At 45.8% G+C, this 27,770-nt stretch overlaps 1 protein-coding gene across 18 annotated transcripts; it reads left to right on the forward strand.

Annotated features, from left to right (window-relative positions):
• Positions 1–27,707, forward strand: LOC110525520 (phosphatidylinositol-3,5-bisphosphate 3-phosphatase MTMR3). Of its 18 annotated transcripts, none has more exons than XM_090237273.1 (23): positions 1–153; positions 7,801–7,879; positions 8,144–8,217; positions 9,780–9,869; positions 10,055–10,171; positions 11,192–11,215; positions 14,074–14,156; positions 14,276–14,442; positions 14,564–14,660; positions 15,891–16,004; positions 16,287–16,498; positions 16,740–16,871; positions 17,078–17,189; positions 17,704–17,899; positions 18,090–18,275; positions 18,558–18,728; positions 19,063–19,208; positions 19,815–20,475; positions 20,524–21,459; positions 21,669–21,779; positions 21,941–22,029; positions 23,146–23,172; positions 23,789–27,707. In XM_090237273.1, exons 3-23 carry the CDS (start codon positions 8,215–8,217, stop codon positions 23,964–23,966), a joined length of 3,852 nt encoding a protein of 1,283 aa, XP_090093399.1. In that variant the 5' UTR covers positions 1–153; positions 7,801–7,879; positions 8,144–8,214; the 3' UTR covers positions 23,967–27,707. The 18 variants fall into 18 exon arrangements, with proteins under 18 accessions (XP_090093399.1, XP_090093410.1, XP_021461371.3 ...); XM_090237284.1 differs by having other exon boundaries at positions 23,146–23,167; XM_021605696.3 differs by having other exon boundaries at positions 19,815–21,459.
• The last annotated feature ends 63 nt before the right edge of the window (positions 27,708–27,770 follow it).

Below are 27,770 nucleotides of genomic sequence, written 5' to 3' on the forward strand. Positions count from 1 at the left end.
TCGCAGCGATGGCGACTCGATTCTTCTACGGGACGTATTGAAACTGGCCTCGGATATGACAAATGTATTTCCTAACGTGTAATTTATTGCAAACCCAGTGCACGGATCTTCAACTGGATCATTAACGTTTCTATTGTCATTGCTTTCTCTCTGGTGAGTCTGCCGGTTGTTTTCCTGCTTCGGTGTGTTTTGACAGAGGCCTCAGTTTTGGGGTCCGCCCTCATAACAACAACAAAAACAGTTCCAGAAAGAGCAAGCAATGGCCAGCTCTGACTACGATTACTAGCTAACTGTAACTTTAGGACTGGAAGAAGCATAACTACGTCGTACCCAAACAGCAATATATTTATTTTGACCTGTCAAAGTCATAACGAGAAAATAGCATTCTCACAGCTTAACTAACTGACGTTAGCCGCTAACTAGCCATGTGATGTATATTGTTTCGATTGACTGGACTAGGCTAGCTCGCCGCTACTAGTTAGCAAACTGGCGTAACGTTAACGTGTGCTACGTTATAAGATGGCTCAAAGAGGAAACAACAACTACCCAAGTTAGCCAGCTAACTAACGTGGTAAACTCTAATCGGGTACAAAATTGTCTATCAATTGTTGACAGTTAACATGAGAAACAGAGAATGGATAATTAGCCAGCCTGCTAACTAACGTTAACGTAGTTTATGATTAGTCTCGCTATCTAATATTAACCTTGAGTTAGCTAGTTATCCAATAATACTTGTTGAAATTGCTATTTTTCTATTGCACGTCGCGAATCGGCCTTTAACATGCATTAAATGACGACAAGTATGTGCACACCTGCTCGTTGAACATCTCATTCCAAAATCATGAGCATTAATATGGAGTTGGTTCACCCCTTTGCTGCTATGACATCATCCACTCTTCTGGGAAGGCTTTCCACTAGGCGCGGGAACATTGCTGTGGGCACTTGCTTCAATTGAGGTTTGGCACTGATGTTGGGTGATTAGGCCCGGCTCGCAGTCGGTGTAACAATTCATCCCAAAGGTGTTTGACGGTGTTGAGGGCAGGGCTCTGTGGAGGCCAGTCAAGTTCTTCCACACCGATCTCAACAAACCATTTCTGTATGGACGTCACTTTGTGCATGGGGGCAATGTCATGCTGAAACAGGAAAGCGCCTTCCCCAAAATGTTGCACAAAGTTGGAAGTACAAAATCATCTAGAATGTTGTTGTATGCTGTAGCATTAAGATTTCCCTTCACTGGAACTAAGGGGCCTAACCTGAACCATGAAAAACAGCCCCAGACCATTATTCCTCCAACAAATGTACAGTTGGCTCTATGCATTTGGGCAGGTAGCGTTCTCCTGGCATCCGCCAAACCCACATTCGTCCGTCGGACTGCCATATGGGGAAGCGTGATTCATCACTCCAGACAACGCGTTTCCACTGCTCCAGTGTCCAATGCCGGCCAACTATACACCACTCCAGCACATGGTGATCTTAGGCTTGTGTGCGGTTGCTCGGCCATGGAAACCCATTTCGTGAAGCTCCCGACGAACAGTTATTGTGCTGTTGATGCAGTTTGGAACTCTGTAGTGAGTGTTGCAACTGAGTACAGACTTTTTATGTGCAATGCACTTCAGTACTCGGCGGTCCCATTCTGTGTGCTTGTGTGGCCTACCACTTCGTGGCTGAGCCACTGTTGCCGTTGTTTCCACGTCACAATACGAGCACTTACAATTGACCAGGGCAGAAATTTGACATATTGACTTGTTGGAAAGGTGGCATCCTATGATGTTGAAAGTTACGGAGCTCTCCAGTAAGGCCATTCTACTGCCAATGTTTGTCTATGGAGACTGCATGGCGGTGTGCTCAATTTGTATACACCTGTCAGCAACGGGTGTGGCTAAAAATAGCTGAATCAACACATTTTTGAAGGGCTGTCCACATACTTTTGCGTATTTATAGTGTACCTAGCTAGTTAGCTCTTGAAAGCCCTTCTAGGGTTTTCAGCTGTTTGCTTCGGCCACGGTTGGCTGTGTGTAAACAATAATTGTGACACTAATCATCGCTTTGCAAAATGTTTTTTGAAATGTATGTTAATATACCCCTTATCTTTCATATCAGAGAGAAATAATCATTCAACTAAAAAATATACACTTCATATATTTTTCTTTGTACAGATCCATTTGCTGTGTGCACCTCCAGTTGACAAACTACATTTTGTCACCAGCGTTTCCCAAACTCGGTGCTCGTGACTCCAAGGGCTGCACGTTTTGTTTTTTTTAATCAAATTTGATCAAATGTATTATTTGAATTAGCTGTGTAGTGTTAGTGCAAAAACCAAAACGTTTGGGGTCCCGAAGACTGAAATGAAACGAAATGGAATTCAAATAATTAAACCTACCTTTGTTTTAATAACCCCAAAATAACATAAATGTTGTTTCATCGCTCAGCACCATATTCTAATTGCTTGCCTTGCTAGCTTAATCTCTGTAAAGATAACAAGAAAGGCAAACTGCTACCGTTCACCAGTAACGTTAGTTGGCTATCTGGAATTCAAAAATCATGCCTTGATGCATGATTACTAATGTGTTAGTAAAATTATCTGATAGGCTAGTTCTTCTCTACTGGTCTTCGATCAGTGTTGGTGATTCACACAGTTAACAATAAATAGTTTGAGAAACATGTTTTTATTCACTGCTGGATAGATTGGCTTTGAATGTCACATGTTTTGATAATATCAGGCTTATCTGTCAGAACATTCCAGCTAGACTAGCTCTTGCCCTTATCATGACTCCAATTCCCTTGCACTACAGTGGAGTCAGTGAACGTCCCTTTTTGCCTTGTGAGGGAAATGGTGAGGATTAGTAACGTTTCTAAATGTTAAAACAGAGCCACAGGATTGTAGTTAACATGGAGCTGTGGTCCATATGTTCAGCTGAGAACCCATAATAGGGAAGTTATCAGCCTTCTTGGGTTCTCGAGACCAGCACATGCAACTACTCAACCTTTACTCTTCCCCAGAACGTCACACAGATCCTCACTCTTTCCTCATATCCTCCTTACGTCACTGAGATGGGAAGTATTCACTTTGAGAGATGATGATTTTAAGCCTTTGCTTGAGTGTTGCAGGTTCAGATCAGATGCATGGTAGTCACATGACAGGACTGAGGCGCTAAGCCTGCCCTGTGTGACTCTGCACACAGAGCCAGACTGAGCTGAGGCCATGGGTCACGAGCCTGCTGATGTTAAAAAAAAACATGCTTTGTTGGTATGTCCGCACGCACACCAGTGTGCGTGTGTGTGACAGATATGTTTTATCAGTCAGTGCCAGTGAGGAGGAGGGTACCTCTGGAGCATGCATTGCTAACTTAGCTCTCGGCTCAGTCAGGTGACAGAATGACGCCCCTTTAGGCTGTGCCTAGGTCTTCACAATCTAGTAGGTTCAGGTTCTACGGTTCAGAAAGGAATCGGGCTCTTTCAGTCTGCAGGGTCTGACATTTTACAAGCATTTGTGGAACTGTTAATGCAGGTAGGTTGAGGTGAGACAATGAAGGTGCAATGTAAAGGCAAAATGGCTTGGTTTGTAGGGCTGGGCGACATAGAATTCATTTGAATTCATGTTTTAGAGCAAAGTTCCAAATGCCTGTATCGCAGAAATTGAGGTTTGTTTAAAAAATATATATATAATGTATGAGTGTTCTGTGTCTTTGGTTTTGACTCCCTCTGTGCTGTGTGCACTGTGCAACTTCCCACACACACAGACACCAAGCCCCTCCCACTCACAGAAAAGACGAAAGATGACTTCTTCCTTTCTGACAACAAGCCATTTTAACTCTCTATTTGAGGTTTGGTCCAACAGAATCGGTCATATGGATACCGTAACGCTTAGACATTATTTGACTGAAATAGATGAGAACTTAATCTTTCTAACGATAGCCTTAGTGGTTAGAGCGTTGGGACAGTAACCAAAATGTTGCTGGATTGAATCCCCGTGCTAACAAGGTAAAAATCTGTCGTTCTGCCCCTGAGCAAGGTAGTTAACCCACTGTTTCCGGGTGCCGAAGACGTGACTAGGTATCCCCCTTTCCTTTGTCTGAACGACAAAAATGTACAGTGCCTTCAGAAAGTATTCACACCCCTTGACTTTTTCCACATTTTGTTGTGTTATAGCCTGAATCTAAAATGAATTAAATTGAGATTTTTGGTTACTGGTCTACACACAATACCCCATAATGTCAAAGTCGAGCTATGTTTTTAAATATATTTACACATTAATTAGAAATGAAAACCTAAAATGTCTTGTGTCAAAAAGTATTCAACCTCTTTGTTATGGCAAGCATAAAGTTCAGGAGTAAACATTTTCTTAACAAGTCACAAGTTGCATGGACAATAGTGTAATAATAATAGTGTTTTAACATTAATTTTGTATGACTACCACATCTCTGTACCCCCCCCACACACACACACACACACACTTTGGGTGGTCAATACACCCAGGCACTGCAAAGATAAAGGCGTCTTTCCTAACTCAGTTGCCGGAGAGAAAGGAAACTGCTCAGGTATTTCACCATGAGGCCAATGGTGACTTTAAAACCGTTAGTTTAATGGCTGTGATAAGAGAAACCTGAAACAACATTATAGTTACTCCACAATACTAACCTTATTGACAGAGTGAAAAGAAGGAAGCCTGTACAAAATACAAATACTCCAAAACATACATTCTGTTTGCAACAAGGCACTAAAGTAGTGCTGAAAGAAATGTGGCAAAGCAACTAACTTTTTGTCCTGAATACAAAGTGTCATATTTGGGGCAAATCCAAATCTTCAAGCGTAGTGGTGGCTGCATCATAGGGGTATGCTTGTAATTGTTAAGGGCTGGAGAGTTTTTATTTATTTATTTTTTTTTTTTTATTTTTTTTTTTTTCAGGATAAAAAAACAAACATAATGTTGCTAAGCACAGGCAATCCTACAGGAAAACCTGGTTCAGTATGCTTTACACCAGACACTGTGAGATTAATTCACCTTTCAACAGGACAATAATCTAAAACACAAGTATAAATCTACAGTGGAGTTGCTTACCAAGAAGACTGTGAATGTTCATGAGTGGCCGAGTTAGTTTTGACTTAAATCTGCTCGTAGATCTATGGCAAGACTTAAATTGTTGTCTAGCAGTGATCAACAACCAATTTGACAGAGCTTGATTTTTGAAAAGAATGGGCAAATATTGTAACATCCAGGTGTTCAAAGCTCTTAGACTTACCCAGAAAGACTCACAGCTGTAATCTCTGCCAAAGGTGATTCTAACATGTATTGACTCAGTGGTGTAAATACTGTAAATTAGATATTTCATTATTTCGTTTTCAATCAATTTTGCAAACATTTCTAAAAACAGTGTCATTATGGGGTATTGTTTGTAGATGGGTGAGAATAAAACATTTAAAAAAAACATTAATTCAGGCTGTAACAAGAAAATGTTGAATAAGTTGGTGTATGAATACTTTCTGAATGCACTGAAGAACAGAGTAGACCCTACTAATACGAAAGTATCAATGAACGTGGAAAATTAATCCTCAGTTTTTCATTGCAGTACCACACACTGCTAGCAGCATTTTAGTGACAGACTGTGCTGGCTCTCTACTCTGTTTTGTAAATGTAGAATGAGTAATGAATGACACGTTTATACAGTGCATTTGGAAAGTGTTCAGACCCCTGGACTTTTTCCACATTTTGTTACGTTACAGCCTTATTCTCTAAATGATCAGGATTCTTTAAAAAAAAATACAATCTACACGCTACCCCATAATGACAGAAAAACAGTTTAATTTTTATGTTTTGTGGCACATTTTATAAACATTTTTTAAATGACCTCAGAGACGGGATTCTTTCGAGGCACAGATATGGGAAAGGGTACCAAAACAATTCTGCAGCTTTGAAAGTTCCCAAGAACTCAGTGGCCTCCATAATTCTTAAACGGAAGAGGTTTGGAGCCACCAAGACTCTTCCTAGAGCTAGCCGCCAAACTGAGCAATCTGGAGGAGAGGGTCAGGGAGGGGACCAAGAACCCGAGGGTCACTCTGACAGAGCTCAAGAGTTCCTCTGTGGAGGTGGGAGAACCTTCCAGAAGTTCAACCATCTCTGCAGCACTCCACCAACCAGCCCTTTATGGGAGAGTGGCCAGATGGAAGCCACTACTCAGTAAATGTCACATGACCACCTGCTTGGAGTTTTCCAAAAGGCACCTAAAGGATTCTCAGACCATGAGAAACAATATTCTCTGGTCTGATGAAACTAAGATTGAACTCTTATTCAGTACTTTGTTGAAGGACATTTGGCAGTGATTACACTCGAGTCTTCGTGGGTATGATACAAGCTTGGCACATCTGTATTTGGGGAGTTTCTCCCATTCTTCTCTGCAGATCCTCTCAAACTCTGTCAGATTGGATGGGGAGCATTGCTGCACAGCTATTTTCAAGTCTTTTCAGAGATGTTAGATCGGGTTCAAGTCCGGGCTCTGGCTGGGCCACTCAAGGACATTCAGAGACTTGTCCCGAAGCTACTCCTTGTAGCATTGTCTTTGATGTGTACTTAGGGTCGTTGTCCTGTTGGAAGGTGAACCTTCGCCCCAGTCTGAGGTCCTGAGTGCTCTGGAGCAGGTTTTCACCAAGGATCTCTCTGTACAATGTTCCGTTCATCTTTCCCTCAATCCTGACTAGTCTCACAGTCCCTGCTGCTGAAAAACATCCCCACAGCGTGATGCTGCCACCACCATGCTTCACCGTAGGGATGGTGCCAGGTTCCCTCCACATGTGACGCTTGGCATTCAGGCCAAGAAGTTCAATATTGGTTTCATCAGACCAGGGAATCTTGTTTCTCATGGTTTGAGAGTCCTTTAAGTGCCTTTTGGCAAACTCCAAGCTGGCTGTCCATGTGCCTTTTACTGAGGAGTGGCTTCTGCCTGATTTGAAGTGTTGCAGCAATGGTTGTCCTTCTGGAAGGTTCTCCCATCTCCACAGAGGTACTCCGGAGCTCTGTCAGAGTGACCATCTGGTTCTTGGTTACCCCCCTGACCAAGGCCCTCTCCCCCGACTGCTCAGTTTGGCCGGGTGGCCAGCTCTCGGAAGGCCACTGTGTTCTTGGGCACCTTCAATGCTACCCTACCCAGATCTGGTACCCTTCCCCAGATCTGTGCCTTGACACAATCCTGTCTCTGAACTCTACGGACAATTCCTTTGACCTCATTGCTTGGTTTTTGCTCTGACATGCACTGTCAACTGTGGAACCCTTTTTATATAGACAGGTGTGTGCCTTTCCAAATCATGTTCAATCCATTGAATTTACCACCAGTGGACTTCAAGTTGTAGAAACATCTCAAGGATGGTCAATGGAAACCGGATGCACCTGAGCTCAATTTCGAGTATTGTTTGGAAATTGTTTTGTCTAATCCATTTTAGAGTAAGGCTGTAATGTAAAAATTTGGGAAAAGGGAAGTGGTCTGAATTATTTCCAAATACACTGTAGCTGTATCTTATCTTATCTTACAGTTACACCCCCCCCCCCCCCCCCCATCAGAATTGGTGAGCATAGTATACTGTGGCCCAACTGGACGTAAATGGCTTTTTCCCATTACATAAATGTGTTTTAAGTGGTGTCTCTCACCTCACTTGCAGCCTAATGTACCCACCAGCACAGCTATATTTACCAGGGAATGAAAAGGTCTATTGTAGATTGAATGTTCCAGCAAAAAGTAAGCTGTTTGCAGATTAACTATTTGTTCATTCCTTATAATAACTAGTTTCATGTTCTCTTTTTTTTTCCTACAGAATTCAATGTCTTCACTAACTGAAATTTGCAAAACAGGATCATCAGGATAGCACCTCATCTGTTGCTTGTTCTCTTTTGGTATGTAGCAAAACCGGTGCACATCACAGTTCTCGCTACTCATTTTGTTTAGTTTCTTATCATTTTGAAGTGATAACCTATTGTCTGCGTAAGGGCTGTATTTCATTTTCTACATGTGACACAGAATGAAATTGTGTGCCCTGCACTCCAAATCCAGGTACTGCAGGGTGTTACTCTCATCCATCCTCTGCAATAAGAGACTACTGTAGTCCAGTTTTATGGCGCAATCAAATGAAATCTTTCCCCTTGTTCCACTCTCTACAGACTTATATTTGGGGTCCAGTGAAGAAGGCCTGTGTTCCTTGTCCAGTGACCCACACTCCTTCACAAGGGCCATGGTAAAGTGCATCCTTCATCATGACCGTTTTCTATCTACCAGTGAAGAAGAGCTATCTGTGTGTGTGCTGTCTGCCGAATCGGAAACTCCATTGATTTTCAGCCTTTTTAAATCCGCTGTGTTTACTGGTAGCTAGATGGTTGCATCGGACACAGTGTCAAAGTTCCACCCAGTCTGCTGCCTCAGCAGGGATGGTTTGATTTTGACTGGAAGCCTTAGTGATATGGAGTAGTATTACCACTGCGTGTGATGAGTTACATCTTGGTCAATCATAAACCTTGCTCTGAAAGTGTGTGTGTGTGCGGGGATTGACATTAAGGGTAGCCCTATAACTTGGGTGGGGGTGTGACCTCAGCAGTCACGCAACTTGAGCCTGCTTGTGGAGGTTGCCCCATTAGCAAGGAGATATAAAATACCTGATATCAATCCAAAAAAATACTCCTGGTTTGCCTGATGGGCGAGTGTCTTTCAGACCGTAAATACCTGATGTGAATGTCTCTTTATGTATGTGTGTCTGCCTGTGTGTTTTGTGCGTTCCTGTGCCTGCCCCCTAACTGGCCCCTACAGAGTGTTACCCCAGCCATGCGAGCGAACAGGACACTGAGCTTGGCTCCCAGACAGCGTTCAGTTGGTGGGATGGTCGCACTGAGCCTGCTGCCCCAGCCATGTCTTTTATCTGCAATGTCTACGGACCACCCTAATCTCTCTTTGTCCTTGCCAGTATTGCCATTATGTTCTCACTAGACTGAACTCCTATTGTGTCCTAGCCTTTCCTCCCATGGGCCCCAGGGTGCTGCTGAAACGGACCAGGACAAAGCAAAGAGCACAGGGCACCGTTTCAGAAGGCAGTTTAAACATTTTTTCTACAATTTAGTCCCTGAATAAAAACTATTTAACTGCTTACGTGTTCATGCCTCACATTGCCATCAAAGAAATGTCCTCTGTGGGTTTCTGAAATATGCTCATTAAATTGAGAAGTATGGTATGCAACATCAAAGAGCTCCTCACGTGTGGCACAGACGGATACCAATAGAAATCAAAGGGGAACATAATTGGATCTAGCCAACCAAATTACATTTAGACCTGTAATTATTTAAGACACTTGGTTGTAAAAGGATTACTTATGATATTTTGTACTTGGCGTAGTGTGCTCTGTAGCTGGTATCTGTTTCTGGCTCTGAACTGGGTTACACAGACAAACTTTAGTACCATGCCAGGCTGTCAGCCAAGGGTGAGGTACTCTTCGCAGGGGACTTGGGCCTGGTGTGTGTGTGTGTGTGGAGGATTGAGAGATTGCACAGGGATGATTTAAGACCACACCTATTTATAGTTGGTTTTAGTATCAACACTCCTCTGATTACATTTGGCTTCATCATTGGCTGTTTGTGAAAGCCTATTCAATTAAGTTACTGTTAGAGGTATGGTTAAATGTGGGAGTGGTTGGAGAATGGCTACAGTCGATGCTGGTTGTAACCAGTGAATGGGAATAGTAGTGGACTATTGAGTTATTTTACAAGACAACGGACATTCCACATAATCAACAACATATTTTCTGATTGGCAGGAGGAGGAGGGGCCGCAGAGCATGGAATGTATCCAGGCCAATCAGATCTTCCCCAAGAAGCCCCCAGTCCTGGAGGAGGGGAGCCTGCAGGTGAGAACACTAATTGCCGGAGTTGGTTAGCACAATGCCAAGTCATGCCTGTACAGTTATCGCAAAGTCATTCTTCTACATGTGTTTGTAATGGTAATTTAGAGTATGTAGGTGTGTATTTATATGGCACCTTTACAAGTGATAAGGTTCTGTGCCCTTTGATAACTTCCCTCCTGTGGTGCCAGGTGCCCTTTCCCGAGCTGCATGGGGAGTTCACAAAGTACGTGGGGAGAGCGGAGGATGCAATCATCGCCATGTCCAGCTACCGCCTCCACATCAAGTTCAAAGACTCCATCGTAAATGTAAGTACTGCCGACTAACTAAGTGAAGGCTTGGGACTTGATAGCACACAGTTTATCACCCAGCTCTAACACACACTTTAATTTCACAGACAGTGCCTAAGTGTCTGAAGAAACTCTACAGCTGGTCAGTAAAGTGAAACCCTATTGTCTCCAGTCTCTGTGCACCTTGACTTTTTATGAATGGAGACTGTGTGCTGGGTCCAGTGACAGTGTGCCACTACTGTTGTGGTAACAAGGCAGGCAGGCAGTCTGGAGAGGGCATTCTCTCAGTTGTTTTGCTTTTCTCTTTCCACTTGCCGTTGCCATGGTTGCAAAGATCCCATCAGGGATGCACAACACTTCCGCCCTCTCCCCCTTTTGCCGTGTTATATAAAGACCGTCTTTGTTACCAATGTGTGGTTATTCTTAGAAATTGACATCTCATTATTACACTGTTCGTAGTATAGAACACATTCCCCCAATTTACAAACAAATGACACTGCTTCACTTCCTCTCACTGTAGTAGTATAGTACCGTAGTGATAAACATCATTGTTGTGCAGGTTCTGCGCCTTTTGGATTGGCATGTTTTTACATATACAGGGACGTTTTTGCTCAATCACCGGTGTTAAAATGTTCCAGTTCTTACCGGCTAGCTCACCTGTGATTTTTTTCTTTTCTTTTTTTTTTTCCCCTCCCATTTCTGCCGTCAGTCTAGTTATATTGGAGCTGGATCTCACTATGTTTAATAAAACGGAGTGTGTGTTCTCTTCACACATTTGGATTGGATGGTAAAGCATTTGCGTCACATGGCTGTGGTTCACCACTCACATAAAGAGAGAATGGGGAGAGAGAGCGCGCAGTGAGGCAGGCCGTTAACAAGCATCCGAGGAATTCATTGTGTGGTCAGATGTAGATTAGAGAGCAGGAATTATAACAGAGCGTAAGGAATGTGTGGCCAGGCAATAGCAGCAGAACAGACGCCGCTTTAACTCTGTTTCCCTTGTCTTTATTGTCTCTCCTGTTTTGTTTTGAACAACAGAGTGACAGTTGTTGTGAGGTGTCAGTAAGTACCCAGCAGCCCCTGCATGCACAGCGTGTTGCCCTGCTCACAGACTGGGCTGGGATGGATAATGACATGGCAACTGTGTGTGTGTGTGTGAACCTGTTGAACACTGACCGCCTGTCCATTCTGCATGGCATTGGACCGTGTTGGAATTGTAAAACCAGCATTCGCTGCACTCCCCTCTGAGTCACTGCAGAGCAGAAAATGTGCTTTTGGGTGAAACTTTGCCCTTCCATTTCCTGGTTGCTAAAATTCTATAATGTTTGCCTAATTTCAGTTTGTGACCAAACAAGCAATGTATAGTGTAAAGTAAGGATATTTAACTCTTACGAGGTCCGAGTGCTGCTGTTTTTCTGATCTACCTGATAATTAATTGCACCCACCTGGTGTTTCAGGTCTTAATCAGTCCCTGGGGGGAAAAAAGCAGTGGGACTGGTTTCGAGGTCCAAAGATGAGTTTGAGGGGTGTTGAGAATGAGTGTATGATCTAAAACACTGTGACATTTATTTTTTCAATAACCCAAAACAATATTATTTTCAGCTGTTTGAAGCTGTTGTACAAAACTGAAAGTAAAAAGACACAAGCTAAACTCACTCCTCGATCACACCTACAGCGTCATTGTGTTTTGGTCCAATGGAACGCTGTGTTTGTCGTGCAGCATTGCGGTCTATATGGTGACTACATTGGATAAATCCAACGTATGCATCAAATTGTACGCTTAGGCGGCTTGACAGAAATAGCAGAAGGTGAATGTTGAACTTTTGTTGCATACATATCCAGATGATGCTGTGTACCATTTTGCACAAGGACGCTGTACAGTCGTGGCCAAAAGTTCTGAGAATGACACAAATATTAATTTTCAAAAAGCCTGCTGCCTCAGTTTGTATGATGGCAATTTGCATATACTCCAGAATGTTATGAAGAGTGATCAGATGAATTGCAATTAACTGCAAAGTCCCTCTTTGCCATGCAAATGAACTGAATCCCCAAAAAACATTTCCACTGCATTTCAGCCCTGCCACAAAAGGACCAGCTAACGTCATGTCAGTGATTCTCTCGTTAACACAGGTGTGAGTGTTGACGAGGACAAGGCTGGAGATCACTCTGTCATGCTGATTGAGTTCGAATAACAGACTGGAAGCTTCAAAAGGAGCGTGGTGCTTGGAATCATTGTTCTTCCTCTGTCAATCATGGTTACCTGCAAGGAAACGTGCCGTCATCATTGCTTTGCACAAAAAAAGCTTCACAGGCAAGGATATTGCTGCCAGTAAGATTGCACCTAAATAAACCATTTATCAGATCACCAAGAACTTCAAGGAGAGCGGTTCAATTGTTGTGAAGAAGGCTTCAGGGCGCCGAAGAAAGTCCAGCAAGCCCCAGGACCGTCTCCTAAAGTTGATTCAGTTGCAGGATCGGGGCACCACCAGTACAGAGCTTGCTCGGGAATGGCAGCAGGCAGGTGTGAGTGCATCTGCACGCACAGTGAGGTGAAGACTTTTGGAGGATGGCCTGGTGTCAAGAAGGGCAGCAAAGAAGCCAATTCTCTCCAGGAAAAACATCAGGGACAGACTGATATTCTGCAAAAGGTACAGGGATTGGACTGCTGAGGACTGGGGTAAAGTCAACCATCCAGGAACAGTTTGGTGACGAACAAAGCCTTTTCCAGTATGATAGAGCACCTTGCCATAAGGCAAAAGTGATAACTAAGTGGCTCGGGGAACAAAACTTTGATGTTTTGGGTCCATGGCCAGGAAATTCCCGAGACCTTAATCCCATTTGAGAACTTGTGGTCAATCCTCAAGAGACAGGTGGACAAACAAAAACCCACAAATTCTGACAAGCTCCAAGCATTGATTATGCAAGAATGGGCTGTCATCAGTCAGGATGTGGCCCAGAAGTTAATTGACAGCATGCCAGGGCGGATTGCAGAGGTCTTGAATAAGAATGGTCAACACTGCAAATATTGAGTCTTTGCTTCAACTTCGTGTAATTGTCAATAAAAGCCTATGACACTTGTGAAATGCTTGTAATTATACTTCAGTATGCCATAGTAACATCTGACAAAAATATCTAAAGACACTGAATCGGCACAGTTTGTGGAAATTAATATTAATATTTGTGTCATTCTCAAAACTTTTGGCCACTACAGTGTGATCGAGAAAGCTTAGAACGGATCTACCAATTATCAGGCTAGATCTATAACTTACATTTTTATGTGAATTTGGTTGAGTTGCCCATGAAGCTACATGTTGGATCTCTTCAGTATAATACTGTAGTTTTGGTGGTTATTTGCCTAGATCAGATGAGGGTTTAATAGACAGTATGAGGCGATTAGGGCTGCAGATGAACATTTTACTGCACGTTGATCCAGCAGTTTTACGTACTGAATCAGTACACGAGGGAAGCACATCAAATCGGAAGGCGGTGCTAAAGGAGATGTGAAAATGGCAACCTTTGCCTGGGAAATGCTATTTGACATCTAATGCAGCTAGTTTGCAGCTGTGAAGGAGTAGTCTGTGCTCAGATTTTCAAGGTGACAGCAGTGTAGCCTTTAGTTCTCCTGGCATTATCGGCATTATCACACTTAACGTGAAACATTTAACTAGCCTACTAACTTGTTTTGAAATGTAGACATTTTGTTGGTGGTGATATTGCACAAGCATTTACTGCATGTGCTCGTGACTTCTGCTCTCTTACTTTAGAATGTCCCCTTGTGTGACTGTAGAGCACATGTAGGCCTAGAGCCTGAAACGAGCTTATTTGTTTGTGCGTGAGAAAGTCGGCTTGCTGGTTTGGAGATTGTGGTACACCAGAGTGTGACTGTTGTGTTCCTGTGTCTGTGTTTATTCTCTCACCAGGTCCCTCTGCAGCTCATAGAGACTGTGGAGTGTCGTGACATGTTCCAGCTCCATGTCACCTGCAAGGACTGTAAGGTCGTCAGGTAGGAGGACCAACTGAAACAATACACACATGCATATTGCGTGCAACATTTTTGCTGATGTTCATGTCTTGGTTTAGGCCTATAAGCTAGTATGTATGATTGTGCTGCTTGTCTCCCAGGTGTCAATTCTCCACCTTAGAGCAGTGTCAGGAGTGGTTGAAGCGGCTGAACGCTGCGGTCCGCCCTCCGTCTTGCTTGGAGGACCTCTTCTCCTTCCCCTTCCATGCCTGGTGTGTGGACGTGTATGCCGGGGAGAAGGAGCAGCACGGGGAGCTGTGCAGGCCAGGTACATAGACCAGGACACCGGTGTCCTCAGACAACCTCTACTCAGTGGTGACAGACCCAAATCCTTCCCGTCATTTTGGCTAATCTCATCTCTCCTCATGTGTCCCTGTGTGCTCTGTTAGGAGAGCATGTGACCTCCTGGTTCAAGAATGAGGTGGAGAGGATGGGCTTCGACACTCAAAACGCCTGGAGGATATCTGACATCAACAGCAAGTTCAGGTATGAGCAGCTAACAGCCCCCTGACAGCCTGCATCCTACAGGGCTGATCTGATTACCAGGCCTCCCAGGGTAGTGCCATGATAACTGTCTGCTGTCACCCTGCTGCACACACTGCTCTTTGTGTCTGATACAGAGGCTGGTTGTACTGTTGTCCTCCACTGGTGAGGAGCCTCCTGTAGATAAGGACCTTGTCCACGATTAGATGTCCAGGAATAGGAACTTTTTTAGAGGCATCACTCAGCCTGTGCCCCCCTCTCCTCCTGTTCTAACCCCTGCCCCCCTCTCCTCCTGTTCTAACCCCTGCCCTGCTCTCCTCTTGTTCTAACCCCTGCCCCCCTGTTTTAACCCCTGCCCTCCTGTTCTAACCCCTGCCCCCCTCTCCTCCTGTTCTAACCCCTGCCCTCCTGTTCTAACCCCTGCCCCCCCTCTCCTCCTGTTCTAACCCCTGCCCCCCTGCCCTCCTGTTCTAACCCCTGCCCTCCTGTTCTAACCCCTGCCCTCCTGTTCTAACCTATGCACTCCTGTTCTAACCCTTGCCCTCCTGTTCTAACCCTTGCCCTCCTGTTCTAACCCTTGCCCCCCTGTTCTAACCCTTGCCCCCCTGTTCTAACCCCTGCCCTCCTGTTCTAACCTATGCCCTCCTGTTCTAACCCCTGCCCCCCCTCTCCTCCTGTTCTAACCCCCTGCCTCCTGTTCTAACCCCTGCCCCCCCTCTTCTCCTGTTCTAACCCCTGCCCTCCTGTTCTAACCCCTGCCCTCCTGTTCTAACCTATGCCCTCCTGTTCTAACCCCTGCCCCCCCTCTCCTCCTGTTCTAACCCCCTGCCCCCCTGTTCTAACCCCTGCCCCCCCTCTTCTCTTGTTCTAACCCCTGCCCTCCTGTTCTAAACCCTGCCCTCCTGTTCTAACCCCTGCCCCCCTGCCCCCCTGTTCTAACCCCTGCCCTCCTGTTCTAACCCCTGCCCCCCCTCTCCCCCTGTTCTAACCCCTGCCCCCCCTCTCCTCCTGTTCTAACCCCTGCCCCCTCTCCTCCTGTTCTAACCCCTGCCCTCCTGTTCTAACCTATGCCCTCCTGTTCTAACCCCTGCCCCCCCTCTCCTCCTGTTCTAACCCCTGCCCCCCTGTTCTAACCCCTGCCCCACTGTTCTAACCACTGCCCCCCCTCTTCTCCTGTTCTAACCCCTGCCCTCCTGTTCTAACCCCTGCCCCTCTCTCCCTTGGCATTGCCAGGCTGTGCTCCAGCTATCCGCAGCAGCTCCTGGTGCCAGCCTGGATCACAGACAAGGAGCTGGAGAACGTGGCAGCATTCCGCTCCTGGAAGAGGTTCCCGGCCGTTGTGTTCAGGTGGGGCTTTCTGTCTTTGTGTAGCGTTGTTAGTCAGTGAGAGAGAACAGGGATAGGTTATCTGTGAATACAATGCAAAGCAAGGACAACTCCTTTCACCCCGAGGTGTGTTTCATGAGTAAGGAGGCTTCCATCTTTGCATATGTATGTTATTTTTGGACCCAATCCTTTTCCTTGTTATTGACTCCAGATGCCAAATGGATCAGTTGCTCCATGTTGTTTTCCCACACAGTGCAGTCTGTTCTCCTGACTGTCCCATGCCTTTCCTCCCCTGTCCTCCAGGCACCAGAGCACTGGGGCTGTGATCGCCCGCTGCGGCCAGCCGGAGGTCAGTTGGTGGGGCTGGAGGAATGCAGACGACGAGCACCTGGTCCAGTCCATCGCCAGGGCATGTGCTGTGGACTGCAGCTCCCGCAAACACCTGGCAAACGGATCCTACATCAATGGAACCAATGGAATCATCGGCACCAATGACCTCGTGGACACTGACTTCGGTCAGTCCACAACACACAAACATGCACACATTCTCACACCCATACCGTACATGCAGAGTGCTGAAGCAGCACCTTCCCATCTGTTTGTGTGGCTTTGCTGCAGACACATGGTTGTGCAATGTGGGCCTGTCAGGACTTGTGCTGGTCCCTCTTAGACATTTATTACCACTTTTATTTGATAATACTGACTGTCATCACCTATGCAGAGATTTAATTCCGGTTGTGTCTCTTCGTGTTTCAGAATCGTCCCTGACGAACAGCTCGGAGGTAGAGACACTGGCCATCCAGCCACAAAAGCTGCTGATCCTGGATGCCAGGTCCTATGCAGCGGCTGTGGCCAACAGGGCCAAGGGAGGGGGCTGTGAATGCCCAGGTAAGATGGCTCATCTCTGGGCCAGTGAATCCAGGAGACTGAGGTCAATGGGTTTGCATGGAAGCATGTTATTGTCAACTTAATATCAACAGAAAAACTGTACAAACTCGCAATCTGTACTGTTATTTTTCTGCCCTAGAGTAGTTGTTTTGGTATTAGTGATATGTTAATTTGTCACAAACTGACTCATCTCCTCCTCCATACAGAGTACTACCCCAACTGTGAGGTTGTGTTCATGGGCATGGCCAACATTCACTCCATCCGCAAGAGTTTCCAGTCCCTGCGCTTCCTCTGCACCCAGATGCCAGACCCGGCCAAGTGAGTTGTGCCTCTAGCACTACAGTGGAGGTCCATTCCGACTAGGCTCACAATCCAAGATGAATTACACAAGCAGAGACCACCTACTCCACTCCAGTTTGTTGCCATGGTGGCGTAGTAACTGTACTAAGTTGGGTTGGGTTTTAGCCTTGCCCACACATCTGGTTCTGGTTTAGGAACCCGGCCCACAACTAAAGGATCTCTTTCCATTGGAACTTTCACATTCCACTCTGCCATTTGTAATTGAATCAAAATGTCTCCCTTGAACCAAGAGTATGTTGTTGAAAGTACTCAGACTCAATAATTGTAAGCCCTTTTCATAACTATGGTCAAATTCAATGAAACTGACATATTAAACATACATATTTAAGAGCCTCTTGCTCGTCACATTTAGAGGTCTTTGGTTTGTCTTTATCTAAGATGAGCTGTTGTGTTTATAAGTCAGTGCTTGGTGTGACTGAGTGTATGGGAGTAGTTTGTGTACACTACAGCTTAACCGGCTCTCCCTCTGTAGCTGGCTGTCTGCTCTGGAGAGCACCAAGTGGCTGCAGCATCTGTCTCTGCTGCTGAAGGCTGCCCTGCTGGTGTTGAACGCTGTGGACCGCGACCACAGACCTGTTCTGGTGCACTGCTCTGACGGATGGGACCGCACGCCCCAGATCGCTGCCCTGTCCAAGCTCTTGTTGGACCCATACTACCGCACCATTGAGGTAGGCTGGCTGGGATGATCATTGGGCCCCGTTGATCGTTGTATTGGAACATTTTTAGGTTGATTAACAATTAGACATAAACAGAGGCACATTTTAGATGGCTGGAATAAATGCATATGCGCCCCTCTTAAAGTATAACATCCATTTTGACTGAAATGTATCTCTTGCTGTTGATATGATTTCTCTACAGGGTTTCCAGGTGCTGGTGGAGACTGAGTGGCTGGACTTTGGCCATAAGTTTGCTGACCGCTGTGGCCACGGGGAGAACTCAGAGGACCTGAACGAGCGCTGCCCGGTCTTCCTGCAGTGGCTGGACTGTGTTCACCAGCTCCAAAGGCAGTTCCCATGCTCCTTTGAGTTCAATGAGGCCTTCCTGGTAAGGAGGATGACCATAGACCTGAATATGATGGAATCAAACTCACTTAGTCAGGAATTGGATGCAACTCAAATGTTTATATTTTGATTAGTATGAATGACAGTCAAATGTTGGTTTGAGTTACTGTTTTTATCTAGCTGATCTGTAATTACCCTGGAGAGTTTTGTCATATTTTAGGCTCCGAGATGCATGGCATTTTTTACTCACTATCATTATCATACCTGAGATTTGAGCATGCACCGACATGTTTGTGTGTTTCTGGTCCTGTGTTTGTCTGTGCAGGTGAAGATGGTGCAGCATTCCTACTCGTGTCTCTTTGGCACCTTCCTGTGCAACAGTGGGAAGGAGAGGGAGGACCGTCAGGTTCGGGAGAGGACCTGCTCCGTGTGGTCACTGCTGCGACCAGCCAACCGCGCCTTGAGGAACATGCTCTACTCCTCCCACTCCGAGACTGTATGTCTGCTCTCTGTTTGCTCACCCCTTTTATATTGGAACATTCCTCCATGCCTTTTATACAATGGGGGGGGTACTTCTAGGGGATGCCCCAGAGTGCTATCATTTTATTTTTGTTTACTTAAAAATGTTCATGGTCCTAGAACTAAACTTTAATTTATGACACAAACAATGTCATCTTATCTATTTAAAACTGTTTTTGTGGCCACTTTGTTGACATTGTACTGTCTTGCCTTGCTTGCTCAAGTGTGAATATTTTGTCCATCAAATACATTAATATTTATGTTCAACCCCCAGCATATTCCTATATCTAAAGTTGGGTCTGTTGTTGTAGGTGCTCCACCCAGTGTGTCATGTACGTAACCTGATGCTGTGGACGGCAGTCTACCTTCCCAGCTCCTCCCCCACCACGCCCTCTGACGAGTCGTGTGCACCCTATCCTGTGCCAGGTGCCAACCCTGAGGACACTCCCCTGGGCAGGTGAGCCTGCCACTCTGCTCCCTCTGATGTAAGATAGACCCAGGTTTCGGGCACCACAGCCAGAGGGACCTCGCTCTGTAACCTGCTCTATAACCAGCTCAGCTGCCTAATTGCTTTTCACTCACACAATGATCGGTCTGGGAGATGCAAATAGTGTTATCCTCTGCTTATTTAATCTCTCATGACTTTGTCAGTGTCTTGAAAAGATAAAAAAATAAGTCAGTTGAGGCAGTTTACAACATACCTCAAAGTATTTTTGTAGCCATTTGTTATTGACGATAACTGTGTTGAGGACGTGTTTCAAAAACAGTGCTGAATCCGTTCCATTTTTTTTTCTCTGCAAGATTAACTGTCTGTTTTTAGTTTTTCCTTGATCAATAGGTTATGGGGATACATTTGATTACAACACAAATTTTACATGAGCTATGCTTCGCTCCTTATTTTCCATTTGTGGACATGCATGTCTTAATCCTGAACACTATAATTATATACACAGCCTCCACTTCAATCATGAGGCCTCAATGATACGGAGCCATTGTTTAGGGATAAAAGGCTATTTTTTCCATGTGCTAATCAACTCAATGCATCTCTTTCCTCCCTCGACAGACGTCCAAAGACCCGTTCCTTCGATAACTTGCCCAGCGCATGTGAGCTGGGGAGCTCGCTGGCCCCAAACCGGCGCTCCAGTGACCCAAACCTGAATGAGAAGTGGCAGGACCACCGGCGCTCTCTGGAGCTCAACATCGCTATGGGGCCCGACGGAGGGGGAGCTCAGGAAGGGCGTGCTAACGGCCAGCCTGGAGCAGCAGGGCCTCAGGCAGGCACGGCCGACTCTGAGCCGGAAGACAGCCCTGAAGGAGGGCAGATTGAGCTGAGAGACAGAGCCTCCAAGGGGTTGTTAGCAGCAGGAGAAGAGCTTGAGCTCTCCATTGAGCTGGCTGTGGCAGAGGGACAGATGGAGAACATTCTCCAGGAAGCAACAAAGGAGGAGGTTGGTGCTGATACTCAGAGAGAAGCTAACGCTGCTGCTCCTCCTATTGCCGTGGCTCAAACTCTGATTGATGCTAATGTTAATGGAAGAGAGATGGAGAAAGAGGCCAGCACCAGTGATGGTAAGGCTGATAAACAAGCTAACATCAATGGGGCTGAGAATCAGACGGAGGCTACTATCACTAATGGGCATCACCCAGAGAAGGGCACAGATGAGCCTGAGGAGGAGTCTAGTGTCTCTCCAGGCAGTCCCACAGACGTTCCAGAGGAGCAGGAGGTGGCCGTTCCAGAGGAGCAGGAGGTGGCCGTTCCAGAGGAGCAGGAGGTGGCCGTTCCAGAGGAGCAGGAGGTGGCCGTTCCAGAGGAGCAGGAGGTGGTAGAGAAGCAGGAAGAAGTGCTGGTGAAGCATGTTCTGGTGAACCGTACTGCCCAGGAGGAGCCAGACCACAACCCTAGCACCAGCACCCCCAGCCCAGCCCACGCTGCCCTTAGAACTATGATCAATGGCTTTGGAGAGAGGACACCAGTGGCTGCTGAGAATCACCTTCCACCAGAGCTTAAGTCCAGCAGACATCTCTCAGAGGTCCTGGTGCAGGCTGACAAGAGGGCCTCCCTCATGGAGAGCTCAACAGAGACTCTGACTGAAGAGGCCTGCACCAGGCCAGAGGCCCCAGTGCAGGTATCCATCTGTGCAGGCCCCCAGCCCTGCTCTGAAGGCAGGAGTCAACCCCCCTGCCACAGGAGAGTGAACGGGGAGGCAGAGCCAGAGCAGGGGGTACCCAGGACTTCAAATGGAGGACACAAGCGGCCCTCCGTCAGTGCCTTCCAGTCTTTGAGTGCTGATCCCAGCAGGGAGGGTCTGTGTAATGGCGAGAGCTTGGAGGGGGAGACCTGCAGTGGCCCTCACTGGGCCAAGGTGAATGGGGAGCGGGCCCCACTGAGCCGCCAGGTGTCCCTGGCCTCCTGCAGCTCCCTGACCCACCACCGCCGGGGCAGCTGCTCCCAGCACCGCTGCCTCCATGCCCTACTGGGGCGCCCTGCCGCCACACCCAGCCCCGAGCAGCCGGCCCGCAATCACCTGGACGATGACGGGCTGACGCTCCACACGGACGCCATCCAGCAGCGGTTGAGGCAGATTGAGGCAGGCCACCAGATGGAGGTGGAGACACTGAAGAAGCAGGTGCAGGAGCTGTGGAGCCGCCTGGAGAGCCATCACCACGCAGCATCCCTCAGGATCAACGGAGATATGGGAGACGAAGTGGTAAGACCCGGCCTCGTTCTGCAGAGAGATGACTAGGCAGTTAAGAGCTGTGACTAAGTGATTTGAGTGAGGATTTTCAAAAATGATTTGATCAGACTGACAGTGCTGGAACTAGACATTTGAGGGGAGAACCACATTAATTGTTAATATTTAGTCAGATGTGAAATTACAAAGATACTGAGTTTCTGTTCTCATTCCCTCCCACTCAGACCTCAATGACAGACTCTGAGTATAACCTGGATGCTAGCTGCCTGTCCCGCTGCAGCACAGAGCTCTTCTCAGAGGCTAGCTGGGAGCAGGTGGACAAGAATGACACTGAGGTAAGCTGCCTGGCCGAATGGGATGCTACTATAGGGGACCTGGAGGAGGGGTGGAAGATGAATGATGGACTATAGTGGCTGTAGAGACTGGGAGTTCACAGATAAAGTTTGGCTGACCTTAAGATACTCGCTGAGAACTGCCATTTGGCTGCCTGTTGCAGGTGACCCGCTGGTACCCGGACCACTTGGCAGCCCAGTGCTACGGGTGTGAGAGTAGGTTCTGGCTCGCCACCAGGAAGCATCACTGCAGGTAACTAACCACAGGCTTTTGTCCTTGCTATGGTTTGAACCGGGCCTTGGCTGCACTTAGACACACTGCTATCACTTCTGATGTGATGAGACTTAACTCAGGAGACACTGCCTCAGTTCAAGCTTGTTTATATCAGTTTTCTACTCATTTATTCCTTCCCCCTGAGATCCTGCTATTCCGTTTGGCTCTTTTTTTGCTTTGTGATTAGCCTTATGCCCGCAGACATCTGTAATAGAATGGCAATTTTCATTATCATTTATCATGACCATTTTGTGAGAGAAGACAAACATGTTGTTTTATTCATGGATGTTGTGGATGTGCTTATGAATGGGACAGATCTGCCATGCAGGTGCTGTCAACTCTGCATTGCCTCTTTTGGTTTTCTCATTTCCTCATTGTTATCCTTTCTACTTCCCTGGTACTCTGGGCCAATGTGGGACAGCTTCAACATGTTGCCACTGCTATTTTCATTTCCACGGTGCTCCCAAAGCTGCATATCTATAAGCTGTCTGTACCTTTTAGTTAAGCCATAGTCAGTCAAATTAGTTTACCAGCATCATGTTGGTCCCTGTCCAACAGAATGCTCACAATGCCACATTGTAGCCTACAAACAGAGCATTTTAGTTTCTTCTCTGTTATGCCAACTGGAGCTTTTACAAGGCGCCTTGTGTTTGAGCCCGGGTGTAAAGGCCTTACATGACAATTAGCTTGTTGGCAATATGTTAACATTTGGGCTATTTGCGACGTTTTCAAAACTGTTTAGGGCTGATTGCAGACTTCTAGTGAAATGTAGAGATTGTTTGAATGCGCAGTTTAAATCGAGGCCATTCAAGACCGACCTTTTCATAGTATGTGCTACTGGTATCACCCAGTCAAGACCACAGTGAAGGAACGTTTTTGAATCTGGGCCATAATGGGAGCAGCCCATGTAAAGAGGTCTAGTGTTTGTTATGCATGGAACTGGGAAAGTAAGGTTTCTACAGGATCTGAGTGAGTGTGATAGGGAGAGATGTTGTCTGTATTAGCAGTGTAGACTAGATGAGAGCAGTGTTTGTGAGTCTGGTCTGGGCCACACTGATGGTTGCTCTTGTCCATTCTGTACCCTCTCCTCCACAGTGACAGGGAGCCTGTCCAAGAGGTCTGGTGAGATACGGCTTCACTGTCCCCTCTCTCCCCTCTCACCTACCTTCCCTCTAATCCTGCATTGCTCCACCTTTTTGGTTGACTTCATCCTAACCTAACCCACCCCTTACCTATTGGAAAACCACCCCGCTCAGACACTTTTTATGTTGGCAGCATTCTCCTTAAGAAAGTCAGATGGCTCTCACATGACCGTGATGGCCATCTCCTGTCTGGTCACGTGGAAGGTATGAGCATGAAGCTGAGAATGGCTGGCAGTTGTCTGCAAATATCTATTAACAACTCATCTGTTTTTCATGGCAGTGCAAGGGGTGCATTTAGTGAGTGGGCTATAGGGGAAGTTTTTGTTTTTATGCCTTTTTGCCAATACTTCCACCTGGAAATGTCTAATCAGTGACCAAAGTGTTGAGCCACTAGTCTGAAAACATACAGGACCATGTCAGGTTTTCTTATCGGGGTGTCAGTATAACAAGTTATGATGAGTATAAAGATTGTGCGCTACATATTAAATCAAAGGGTCTTACTTTTAATTGCTGCATGGATTTTTCTCTCATATCCACTAAACAGCCCCTCTGTGATGGAGACTGAACCTGTGCTGTCTCACTGTCTCCCCCTGTAGGAACTGTGGGAATGTATTCTGTGCCAGCTGCTGCGACCAGAAGATACCCGTGCCAAGCCAGCAGCTGTTTGAGCCCACCCGTGTTTGTAAGACCTGCTACGGCAGCCTCCAGATCAATACAACTCCCAATCCCATGGAACTGGAGCTGGAAGAACCCATCACAGCCAGCTCCAACTAGGGCCCTGGGAGGGGCTAGGCCGAGCCTCCCAGCCAATACTCAGCTAGCCACTGACACGGTCAGGCACTCTACTGATGAGCTCAGGAGCTGCAGAATGTCCCATGTACGTGTGTGCTGCAAAATATGGATTTTCATGAATATAGGTCTGCAATGCCAGATGTAGTGGAGGAGGTGAACAAGGTGTTTTTGCTAGATGCTAAGCACTTTGAATGGTGGTTATGCACAGGAATGGATGAATGGACAGATTGATGGAAGGGTGTGTGACAACACACAGAGGACTGCTGGTAGTGTTTGTCGACGTGGTGTAGGACTGGGACAGCGATAGAGCAAGGATAGCCTGTCTGGTCCCACTGTCCAGGGGGGGCACGAGAGGGTCATCTCCGAATGATGCTGCAAAGTCTTCTTGAGGGCTTGTGTTCTGTTCATTTTTTTTTTTTTTTACCCACTTATAGTTCAATTACAGGAGTGGTACCATCATCCATCCCCTAGGGACTTTTCTGAAGCTCCAGTGCTTCAGAAACCACTTCTAGTGTCCAGAATAGGCTTGGACTGTGTTGGCAAGACCTTCCATTGACTTCTGGGGAACACCTGGATGAACTTGGGCAGAATTTCAACTTGCGTTATGTGTCTGAAGTTAGGACTCTGCCCTAAGCAGGGAGGGTATTTGGGAGTTACTGAGATCTAACAAGTGTTAGTTTTTGAATTGCATCAAAGTATGACTCCTCTCCTGGATGGTTCCATTTTGCAACTCTCTTGGCGTGAATAGGTGCCACACACTAATGGTAGACGGTGTAGATAATGTTGACAGCTGGTATTATGACAGAGCTTCTGAACCAATGCCGCGTTCAAAACAACTGGGAACTCAGATCAATCATGTCAGTGATCGTCAGGTCGGAAAGTCAGAGCTCTAGAAAGAGGCCTGAATGCCCAAGTTGGAATTCCGAGCTGGATGACTGTTCACATAGATTTTTACCAGTCGGAACTAGTTTTTTTTACGAGTTTCCAGTTGTTTTGAACGCGGCATAAATTTAATTTGGCATTGTCACTTGTTTTCAGAGACCTAAATAAACTTGAGGAGAGGCTGTGGAAATGCATTCATTTACCCATCACTTCAAATTAGGATGACCCCCCCCCCCCCAATTTACCCAGCAGGCACTTGGACATGACATCACGTTCAATCCATCACAACCAGGGTTTAATAGGAAGTGGTGTAATGGTTGTCATGGGGTCACTAAGCGATGTGCTTTAGTCATGTTACTGTATCAGTGTCCTCCTGTGATGACAGGAACTCATTTACCAATGTGTCCTCATCTGCAGGATGGGTGAATTTATTACCCAACACTGACTGCTTATTTAGTAACTAACTTCCTTGCTATTAGTTGAGCATAATGAAACAGCCCTAAAATATGAAGTTGAGTCATACACGCATCACAATCTTTCCCTTTGAACATCCTCAACCACCATTGCGTCATGTCCTATATAAACCGAGGAAGTGCTGGATAGTACAAGGGGATGAAATGTATAGTACCTTGTCTCTGTGGAACATCCAGTGTTGTTCTCTTAGCTGGTTAGCTCGGTTTTCTCCTGCTGAATTGAGAAGTCACTTATTTCATCTCTCTTCAATAAACTCCTCTCAGATACATTTTTGCAACATAAATAATATATTCAGATAAGTATATAGCGTTTAAGAAACGATGTATAGAAGAATCCTTTTATAGTGGCTTACCAAATTAGTCACCATAAACCTTTTCATTTCTATCTTTTTGCTGATTGCTGGAAAAAACTATAATTTCAACCTGTTGGAAACGGGAATCTTTATTTTTTTAAGGGGGCATGTTCCTGTTTTGATGCTGCAGTGGTTTTCCATTTGATTGCGATCAGTACCTGTTTTCATTATTTATTGATGTTGTATTCTTGAATTGCTGTCTCAAATTTAGACAATTACATTGCCACAGGATAATCCGTGTTTATCAGTAGTGGATCTGAAGGGCCGTGAGAAAAGATGGCCCAAATCGGTGAGATTCCCATGCACTGACAGAATGGTGGTCCGAAACAACAACCTAATACTATACCCCCACCTCCCACTCACATACGGTCACGCATACCCCACTCATATACAGTACATGTACACACTACCTCTACCATACAGACAGGAGCTCCACACACTCGTACATGCACACAGATATTCTCACTGTGCTTGTAGTAGTTGATATTTGCTTTTCAGTTGTTCGCCATCAATATTGGCCTTTTGTTATTAATGATTTTTGGGTTTTACGAGCATTAAATGTACAAATACAACCCTATACGATGTCCAAAATGATATCCTTCAAGACTGCCAATCATTAATAATGCCACTTGTCGTACTAGCAGGACACAAATGAATCACGGGATTTCAGCAATTGTTATTATTCACAACTCTCTACCTGATCAGCAGACTGTGTGAAAGAGCCATGTATAGTTTGGACAGCCATCTTGTAAACCATCTGAGGGCTTAGACCAAACTCTTGACTGTTGATCTCTTTCAATGACCCCCTGAATAGCTTATACTGTGTACATTTCAATGGCTGGACTAAGTAGTCCATAGCTTCAGATCTCAAAGCCATGTGGGTCTTTCTGGTCATACTTTCCCAAACTGAGGTTTGACATTGAGGGCTAAATTAGGTTCAGAGTAATGCTCCTTTAGACACTCATTTCCTTCTGGCTTCCATTAGTGTCCCTGTTGCACTCTGGCATGGCGAGGCTAGAGGCTTGTAGGGCAGTTTCACCATTCGTTGTTTTGCATAGCATTTCAGTTAAAGTAGACACTGCTACAGAAATACATCAAACAATAAAGCTGAAAATGAGTCAGTATTATGTCACCCACAGAAGGACTCCCATGAGGGATGAGCCTGTTTTTCTTTTGGTGCTGTTGTGGGACATAGCTGGATATGATGAGTATGTGGAGGGGTTGGATTTACACATTGTCTGTCTGGAGGAGCCCCTACACATTGTCTGTCTGGAGGAGCCCCTACACTTTGTCTGTCTGGAGGAGCCCCTACACTTTGTCTGTCTGGAGGAGCCCCTACACTTTGTCTGTCTGGAGGAGCCCCTACACTTTGTCTGTCTGGAGGAGCCCCTACACTTTGTCCAGTTGGGTTTTTGAGTTATTTTGATATTCTTGGGCTTTCATTTCTCTTCCCTCGTGTGATTTAAGAAGCTGTCCACCACGTAGTTCCCCATAGGAGGCATCCCTGCAATGGCCCAGGAATCCGGTGTAAATGCAAGTGTTTCCGAGCGTGTGTGTCAGAGGGAAACTGGTGCCAAGCAGTTCTTATACAGGTCTTTAACAAAGCAGTGGAGTCTGCTGAGAGACGGCTCATAATAATGGCCCGACCAGCGCAAATGGAATGGCATCAAATACATGGAAACCATGTGTTTAATCTATTTGATACTATTCCCGCTCCAGCTATTACCATGAGCCCGTCCTCCCCAATTAAGTTGCCACCAACCTCCTGTGTAATAAAGGGATAACTAATGTGCTTTTGATTTGTTTTCCTCCTTTACAGTTATCTTTAACAAGCACTTTCATCCTTCTCATGTATCGTCGGTCGCAGAGGACTTTGTAGCCGTTTCCTGTAACAGGACATAGCAGTTTCTTGTAACAACAAGTGCTCTTTTTGTTTAGTATGTTTATTTTTGTTTTGTTGAATTTACTTTAAAGAGCATTACATTGATGTAGAAATAAAGGGAAAATAAAGTGGGCTATTTCCATGTGTTATTTGCTAGCCGGAATAGTTTCTCATGCAAAATGAAAATATGTAAGAT

Source organism: Oncorhynchus mykiss, chromosome 6, assembly GCF_057628025.1.
Source record: "Oncorhynchus mykiss isolate SJ-2025 chromosome 6, ASM5762802v1, whole genome shotgun sequence".
NCBI lineage: Eukaryota > Metazoa > Chordata > Actinopteri > Salmoniformes > Salmonidae > Oncorhynchus > Oncorhynchus mykiss.